The 9795-nt window shown below is 36.9% G+C and overlaps 1 protein-coding gene across 1 annotated transcript in view; it reads left to right on the top strand.

Moving 5' to 3' along the window:
- Positions 1 to 1464: 1464 nt before the first annotated feature.
- The window catches only part of sfswap (splicing factor SWAP), a 31819-nt gene continuing 23488 nt past the window's right edge, over positions 1465 to 9795 (top strand). The window contains exons 1-4 of the mRNA XM_088281821.1: positions 1465 to 1824; positions 2976 to 3139; positions 6538 to 6669; positions 7745 to 7821. Of these exons, the coding sequence (XP_088137947.1) occupies positions 1628 to 1824; positions 2976 to 3139; positions 6538 to 6669; positions 7745 to 7821 (570 nt within the window). The 5' untranslated portion in view covers positions 1465 to 1627. The remainder of the gene's footprint in view (positions 1825 to 2975; positions 3140 to 6537; positions 6670 to 7744; positions 7822 to 9795) is intronic.

The following is a 9795-nucleotide window of genomic DNA, read 5'->3' as shown; positions in this document are numbered from 1 at the left end:
TTTAGCGAGAAACATGAAGTCATGCAATATTTGCCTTTATGGGTCACATAATACGATGTGGGTGGGCCGGATCTGGCCCCCGGGCCTTGAGTTTGACACCTGCGCTCTAAGGTATACCTTATGTAGACAAGTGCATCTCTGAGGCTCTTTGACAGCAGACAAGAGAAAGATACATTTCCTGCTTTGACTTTCAAAACAGATTTACAGACCCTGTTTTGACAGAATAACCAAGTTCACTTTTCAGGTTTAAAAAAAAAGGGTGTTGTCGATACAAAAAAGTCGAAGTGTTGTGACATGTATTTTGTTTTTGAGCACACTTGCGATCTTTGATGAAGTTATCCGCTGAAAAACTGTGCCACACATCACAGAGGAAGGCCCGATTCAAGCTCCCAACCTCAGAAGTGAGAGGCAAGATGTGCAGCAGCGTAAGCAAGTAAACCCAGACTTAACTCCCCCCAGCTACTTCATCCAGCTCTTCCAGTGGGGGTTGCGAGATAAATTATAATATTGTGCGTATTTTGTTGGAAGCATTCTACAGACATGAAGACATGGACACAAGACAATTTCCATCCATCATCTGTACCGCTTCTCCTCACTTGGGTCGCGGGGGTGCTGGAGCCTATCCCAGCTATCTTTGGGGAGTAGGGGGGGGACACCCTGAACTGGTTGCCAGCCAATTGCAGGGCACGCAGAGACGAACAACCATCCACACTCACACTCATACCTAGGGGCAATTTACAGTGTTCAATCGGCCTGCCATGCATGTTTTTGGAATGTGGGAGGAAACCGGAGTACCCGGAGGAAACCCACGCAGGCACGGGGAGAACATGCAAACTCCACACAGGATGGCCGGAGCTGGGATTGAACCCAGACAATTTGTGGGAACAAAATGCCAAATCAAAGGCAATTAAGTGGGACGTAGGATATTCTAAACTAATCTGCACAATGATTAATATTATATAAGCACACATTTTAGAACAAATAAACTCAACAAAAGTATGTAGCGACATCATCCTCAGAGTGAGCGAGACAGAGAGAGATGACAATACATGAACATATACTTTGTCAATTTTGCAATAAATGAAAGAAGAAACAAAGATAATTCTTCAAAGCAATCGCTTTATCAATTTTCCAATAAATGAAAAAAGAAACAAAGAAAATACTTAAAAGCAATCAGACATTTCAGTTCAGTTACATCATTATAACTGTATTTGACTTTTGTTGTGTGGCACCTTCTCGTTCAAACGTAAAAGGAGGTTCAGACTGCTGCTTAATTTCTTACTCGCACATTTGCCACACACGAAAACGGGCAATTAAAAAATATGCACGGTTAATAGTTATTTATGACAAGTCATAATAAACAATTAAAAAGTATTTATGCAGAAACCCAAACGCTATAATTATTTTTGCATTTCATGGCAATTTTGTATGTGGCGTAAGTACCGGCCAAGTCACAAAGCTACATTTACTCATTTTCAACATGGCGATCGACGGCACCTAGCATTTAGTGCCTGAGATATTTTGAACTCCGATTAGCTTGATATCTGCTCCCGCTGCGAGGCTTTTGTTTCTGCATAATTACTATTTTGATTCACACATTAGCATTTTTTTTATCATTTATTTGGAGATGTATCGTCGTGGGACTGCAAAAAAGGACCCAAACAACAAACCGGCTTCGGATGCGAGTGACAGTGAAAAATACGCCGACCTTTTGGTGTTTGGCTACGCCTGTAAAGTGTTCCGAGACGACGAACGGGCTCTTTTCCACGAACATGGAAAGCATCTTATCCCATGGATGGGGGACAAGAGCATCATGATCGATAGGTCGGTTGAACACTTTAACCGAAACACTATGCTAACCATCTATCCTGTCCGTTAGCTTGTTTCAAAGTTGACGGACCTGGTTGGAGTTAGTCTCGCAGAAGCCGAGGATGATTCCCGAAACTGTCCAGAATGTTTACTCCATGTGTAATCGTGGTCTTGGACGCTCTACAGTGCGTTAAAATGAGTAAAACGACATTTCCAGAGTAACATGTTGATATGAAAATCCCACTTTTTCTTTGCTAGCTCCTATTATGCTCACATACAAACGTCACTTAATTTTCAATTGTTAGCTGATAATGCTCCTGATATTTTATTGTTCCTGTCATTCTATCAAATAGTTCTACGTTGGCTAACCAATTCCTTATGTTTTACTATCAATTGGGCTTTGCATTTGGCATGTTGGAATTGGAATTCCTCTGGAAATGTTCACTTGGAGCGTATATTTCTCCTGCATATGATGTAGTAACAACTGTGAATATTTTTATTTTGTTTGTTCTTTTCCCAATTAAATTCTGCCTAAAATACCCATCAATGAGCATGTCCTACCTACAAGGCTTGCACAACACACACACACTAACCTTTCTTTTGAATCACCTTGACCTGGAGTGGCCAAAATTGTGTTTCATCTGTACAGCCTTTGTTTGTGTGTCTTAATCACATAACCCAGTTCTTTCCCCAGCAAGGTAGGCTAAAGGGGTCCCGGCAAACCCTGAATGCCAACCTCAGCATCCCGTTTCTTTGTCTTCCTGAAGAAACTGCAACTGAGCGATGGAGTAGAGGGACGAACCCTGGAAAATGTCGTCCGTTTGCGTTCTTACGGATAGGTATTTATGTACCCGGGTTTGTGTGAATGTAATTCTCTTTACAGATGTAAAAGTATTGATGAGTGTTACAGGGGGAACCCTGTAAGGTAAGGGGAGTTGCTTTAATTGCTTTCATTTTGATGTAGGGATCTTGGTTTTAATTATGTTGTTAGCCTTCAGAGAACATCATAGCACTTTACAAGCGCACTCACTTTAAGCAGGCCTCCAGACTATTTCATATCATAGCTAGGGGTGTTATAGACCACCCGCCCCTGGTAAGTAGGCCTTTTAAGTAGATAAAAAGTTTTTGTCAATTTCCTTCTGCTAATGCGCCATTTCATTCAACAGATACGATGGGCGTGGTCACTTACATGGCCTTTCAGAGTATGACAGTGGGTCGTGGAACACATCCTACCAGCTGTCGGAAGAAGAGGCTAGAATCGAGGCACTCTGCGACGAAGAAAGATATCTGGCCTTTCACACTGACCTGCTGGAAGAAGAAGCGAGACAAGGTAGGCAATGGGAGTGTAACGGTACGCTGAAATCACAATTTGGTTCGGGTCGGTTTCTTGGAGGCTTCGGTTCTGTATATTTTCGATATAAAAACACAAAGAAAATTAAATGTTTATTTTGAAAAGATGTCAAGAAAACTATTTTATTTTAGAAAAAAACAATAGGCGCTCATTTAGTTTATATTCTAAGTAATTACACTGTAATAAAAAGTACACAAAAAAATAAAAGTATCTCATTGTAAACTATGTATTTAATGTGACATGTATGAATGTAAACCATTGGAGTGATGAAATCTTTGAACACTCAGCAGCAAAGTACTTTTTCACTAAATATTTAAAGCCTCTGCATTCAACAACTGAGTATGGTCGTAATCCTGTTGCCATAAAAATACTAATGCCATGCGTTTTTGCTTTGGCCCTATCTGATTTAGCTATCTGTGGTTGTACAAGCTTTTCTTCTTCCTCGAAGAGATTATCCACATATCTTTTCCTATCTGCGATTTTTACAGGGAAACCAAAATGTTCCCAAACAGAAGGTTGCAAAGTACGCGTGTTGGTACGAGGATTGAGGGAAAGGTTTGGGGACCTTCGAGTTCTGGCTTGTTTGCGTATGCCATAATGAAGCATGCTTTTTTTTTTTTATTGATCACGGCTTCTGGCGTGCTATCTGCTCTCCTGTGCAGCCTCACTCTTGTATGTGTACGACACTAAATAATTTGCATTTGAAAACTCACCTACTCGCGTATAACCCTTCGCTAAAAATTGAGTAGTTGACGGTACGTGGGCATGCTATACTCTAGTAAAGTGAGTTACTCATTTATTTATTTTTTTAATAAAAGCTTCCTTGTGACAGGACAGCAAAATAGCAGAATTAGTTCTTAGGTATATAGTATACATTTCACAGAAGTCTGGATGGAACTGCGTTGGGCGGAGATGGACAACAACCAGCTATGAACAGCAAGCGGTTCGGAGAATGAATGAATCAATCAATCAATTGATGAGTATATAAAGATAAAATACGGCAACAGCTACGTTTTAAGAACATATTCGGACACCGGAAAATAATTATTTACAGCAGATATAAACCATGAGGAGCTAATAAGGGCAAAAGTAGCTTAAAGAATTTATAATATCAGCAATGCTATTTATTTACACTATTTTGCTCCACAGAGTACTGACTTATAGAGAATAATAGTCACAAAATTACTTTTGTTTTTTTAACATGCTTATTTGTTTAATTGATTGCATTTACATAAAAAAACAAGCAGACATGATTACATGAAAATGCATTGGTATGTTCGCTGATAATCAATGTGAACTACAGAAGTCACTTAAAAAAAAAAAAAAAAAAAAAAAAAAAAAAAGAAGTGACCTCTTAGCTCATTAAAATTGATGAATCGCCCAGTCCTATGGACACCACATTCCAAATAATTATGCAAATTGTTTTTTCAAAGATTTTTATACATAGTCAACAGATGACAATTTTCAGTTCTTTACAACCTACAAATTGTCTTGAAATACTATTTTGCATAATTGTTTGGGATGGTGCATTTGGACAAAACATTTCTACTGACAGCAAGAGGGAGGTTTGTTTAAAAACCTTCCAAATATTCACTAACTGTTGACGACTGAGATCCATTTGCATAGCATATAAAAGTCAGAGGAAAACCCTCATTTGCATAATAATTGGGGAAGCCATGTACAGCCATAGCTGCATTTTTCAGTGCAAAACTGTACAGATGTGAAACTGTTCTACTTGGTGGAAATGAGGCTTAATTACAACAGATGGCCCTCATAAATGCACAAATCTGCTCCCAAATCCCTAAAGATAATTCCGATTGTCCCAATATGACAACCCCTTCTTTTTCCGCGCCTTGCAAGTCGTTATAGAAGCCATCTCAAGATGCATCAAACCTTGTTGCTAATAATTCCATTGTGACAATATTTACATTTATTTAAAGTTATATTTATATGCACTATTGCAACATTGCAGCTGTTATTTTGTCTTGTTGATGGATTTGTGTACACATTTCCTTTGCTGTATATATTTTGAGATGACTGATGGGAGCTGCTGTCATGATGGTGTTTTGCCTAAGCAACTATCCGGATGTCATATCCAGCTGTTGTCTCCATCTTATTGTGGAAGTAATTACATTTGTAGTAATTGCAAAGAAGTTCAGATTTTCCTATGGTTAATTAAAGCCAAATAGTTTTTTTTTTTTTTTCTGCCCATTGCCCAAATAATACCGTATGTACTGTTGTGAATATGACCACATGTTTTAAAACAATTTTGCATGGTAATTTACTGCCGTGTAAGGTGTATGTTTTTAAAGTTGAGTTTTAGGCGTATTTTCCTACAGTCAGAATTTATCAACGTCTCAGTTTTTCCATGATTTCCATCGCTAAAAATGTTTTCACGGGAATCACTTTTGACAACTGCCCGAATACTGGCATCGGATTCCTTTGACATTCTCATTAAATGTTTTTTTTTTGGATGACAGAGTATAAAAGACAAACGGAGTCTCTTAATGAAATGAAAAAGCCACCATATTGAATGAAAAATGGTGTCTTGTGACTTTGCTAACGATTGATGTCACACAATCTGAGTTCATTTCTTAAGAGGCTGCCCTTGAATTTGGGTGTTTTGACTCCCATTCATTCAGGCTATTACCCATCTGGCCACTAAAGAGACCACATCGGAGCATGAGAGATATTGATAGTTTTAGTGGGAATTTTGTCCTTCTGTCTTTAATGAACTTATAGGTATGAATTTTAATAAGGAACAGGCAATGTTCAGGTCAAACCTGTCCTGGTTGTTCACTTTAAGTTCTCATTTGTTTTGTTAATAAATAAATGGCAAAGTGATAAAAAAAAGTGTTACGCATTTGCATACATTGTATACAATATATTGTAGAAAAAGGCCAAACACCCAGGGTTTGATCTCTTTCATAGTTCAATTTTCTATGATAGGTGACAAAGCACATACTATTAATGAGAATTTCTTGTACCGACCAGTAATATTTTCTTTATTTCCTTTTCACTGCGGCCGTCATCCACCTTCATAATGCTCTGATGCGGGCCATGTTTCTTTTTCTTTTTCAAATGTGAGGCAGGCCATAACGAGCCGCCTGGACTTTAGACGCCCCTGCTCTAACATTAGTGCCTGTTGTGCTATCTTTGACATATCATATGAATAGGTTATACCTACACAAGATAATGGGGTGTGGGGGAGAAATCACAACATTGGACTTGGTGGTAAGGTACCTTATATGGTATTGTCTCATTTTCCTTTTTTACTAGTGTACTTTAATCTGGACCATTTGCCTTTTAAGTGTTCGGTGTAAATTAGTAACTGTAATAATGTTGATGTTGCTTGGCTTGACATTTGTTTCCCACAGAGGAGGAGTACAAGCGTCTGAGTGAAGCTCTAGCCGATGAAGGCACCTACAACGCCGTGGCCTTCAAGTACACCGCGGACTACTACGACCCCTCCCAGCCTACAGAGGAAGAGGATGCTCACAAGCGCACTGGTGAGAAGTCAGTGATTGTCACACAGTGATCATCGCTCTTAAACACGTTGCTTGTGGTGGACGAGAACCTCTCCGCAAATACATAAACACTCAAAAACTAAATATGACCACAAAGTGGGCTGACATTCAACCACTTTTAATAATGACAATCATCAAATTGTCATCACCAGTAATTGCAGGTAAATTGGAGAGGTTCTTATATTGCCAGAAGGTTAATTCCATTATAATTAACAATCATCTGTCAAAGCATGTCATATGTTGGTTGTGTTGCCCTTACTAATTCTCCCCCATTAATATAAAGATTCATCACTGCACTGGGGTTGTCTGTCCTCTTGACCATTTGTCATTAGAAGATGCTAGGGACTATTTCAGTTCCATCAGATGAGCTGCTGTGCAATAAAATACATGGATATTAAATAGTCACCAACTCCTAACATTCTTGGTGATATATCACTATATATATATATATATATATATATATATATATATATATATATATAAATATAGAATATATATATATAGAATATATATATATAGAATATATATATATAAATATAGAATATATATATATATAAATATAGAATATATATATATATACATATAGAATATATATATATATATATATATAAATATAGAATATATATATAAATATAGTATATATATATATATATAAATATAGAATATATATATAAATATAGTATATATATATATATATAAATATAGTATATATATATATATATATATAAATATAGTATATATATATAAATATAGTATATATATATAAATATAGTATATATATATATATATATATATATATATAAATGAATAAAATGTATATATATATGTATATGTGTATATATATATATATATATATATATATATATATATATATATATTGCATTCCACAAGACACAACATCAGATTATTGCAATTTTCTTGACTGATTAATTTGCAGTCACCTACTGACAGTGAACTCACTTAAGGCAAATGAGTCGAAACGGCGTAATACTTAGGACAATTTGTTATACAGTACGTGACCTATGTTCAAGGACTAATCCAATTTTCGACTCAATAGAAAAGCCAGAGCCTGAAGAGAGTGAAGAACCATTTGTTGCCCCCCCGGGACTTGAGATCCCCCCTGATGTAGAACTGGTGAGTATTAAGCATCCCATCAATATATTCTTGTATTTCCACATTTATGATGAACAATATAGTATAACGCACACCCACCCTTGTGTAAAAGTCGTTGTAATTGTCAAAATTGGCAACTGGAAAGTAATTATAAGTTCAAAAACATGGGCGAAAATAGTCCATGACGTGAAGGTGCAAGGAGTATAGCCTGGAGCAATTCTCTGTTGCATTATTATAATTGCATGAGTCACGCGGGGAGCTTCAAAACATTGGTAGACATACTGCACATCAAACTCTATTTTATAGACAGTACAGTAAATTGGTATATGGTACTGCACATAAATTTGTACATACTTTGAAAAGTAAGCATTTTATCCATTCCTCAGTGAATACAAGTTTGTGAAATTTGATGATTAATTCATCTGTTGTTGAATATCTATGAATTATATTTTTAATCTAAAATGTCGCTTTGCGAGACACTCGTTGGTGACACTCATTCAGACTCAGACACTCATTTTTTTTTCTCAGGAAAATGAAAAAAAAAATCGGTCTGCACATTGTTAAATCTAATTTGCAATTGATGGAGGATTTGTGGCGGCCTTTTGCAGTATGGTAAACTATAGAAAATGCTGATTTTGAAATATAAAGCGAGCATTAGAATACTCTTCTGTGCTGAAGACAGTAGGCAGGCTATCAGGTTGCAAGCTTGTATTACTAGCACTGCCGGCTCAAATGAGTATTGTTTTGCTGTAGCTTAGAGGACACTGACACCACCAAGTTGCTGTTATGCTTTCAGGACTGATAGGTATTTTAGGCTAACGAACCCACCGAGGCTTCTTTTGAAACTTTTTAAGCACGAGACGTAGTACTGAGTGCGTTTGTTGTGCAGCTCTGAATATGAAAGAGAAAATAACATCCCTGTGGATACATGCAAGCACTAGCATTATGAATGTAATTTTCTGAGGGTAGTTAACGAGCCAAGAGTCATGAAAGAATGTGTTATTGCTCCTTTTATTAAAAGAAAAAAAAATTATAATTAACCATTCGGTTTATTATGACTGGAAAGATGGATGGTGAAAAATTCCTCCAAAACCATTTCCAAGACAACTGAACTGATAATCCTGCCATGATTTAGAAACTACAAGTGCATTAACAATTCAAATGTATGTATTATTATTATTATTATTATTGTCATTATGTGTTGCCCTTGGTTTTTGGACTTAAAAGGCATTGCTTCCAGTTACCGTTTTGTTATACTGTATATTGCATGTGAATCACGGAATAAGGCGGCGATGGCGTCTTTGTTTGATGTCAAGTTTTATTGATTTTAAAATTGCTAAATTGTAAAGCACTTTCAGTTGCACATGCGTTATGATAAGGTGATGGTCAAATTAAAATTGAGTTGAAATGCCAATTTCTGCATCTTGCAAAGTTCACAAATAGGCGTGTGTTCGGGTCCTTTTAGGTCACAAAATCCATGCACCATAATCGACTCTCATTGTTTGACCCTGGCATCTTTTTTGGCGTGAGTCTTTAATAAGTATTTATTATAGCTTTTGTCTCAATGAGAAATGTGTCGGGTGGGACCTTTCTCCATGTCTATGTGCGCTCTCTCTTGGTAATGGCAAAGATTAATCATTGAAAGCACACACAGGGAACAATAATGAATTTAATGATAGACCATTTCTTGTTCCACTGATTTCCTCCCCATGTGTGTCTAAAATTTATGTTCTCAAAATGAGTGTTGGAGTGCTTTGTATGGAAATCCCCTGGGAGGTAAAATGGCCAGTGTCCTTGGTATTAAGTGTTTTTGTTCTGCAACTGCTAGTGGAGACTGATTGACCTCAGCGAACGGACACTGCAGATCTAAGTGCACAATTCTGATTTGTTGCCCATCTGATTTTATTTTGTTCTGTACAGTAAATGCACAAGAACTAAAGAACTCACAATGTTATGGATGGAGATGCCAGTTCAAGATTTTCATCATACAACTAC

The sequence above is a fragment of the Idiotropiscis lumnitzeri genome, chromosome 18 (genome assembly GCF_059441095.1).
Source record: "Idiotropiscis lumnitzeri isolate Australia: NSW breed Sydney's pygmy pipehorse chromosome 18, RoL_Ilum_1.0, whole genome shotgun sequence".
Classification (NCBI taxonomy): domain Eukaryota; kingdom Metazoa; phylum Chordata; class Actinopteri; order Syngnathiformes; family Syngnathidae; genus Idiotropiscis; species Idiotropiscis lumnitzeri.
The sequence above is the reverse complement of the archived record's forward strand: the minus strand, read 5'-3'. Positions and strand labels throughout refer to the sequence as shown.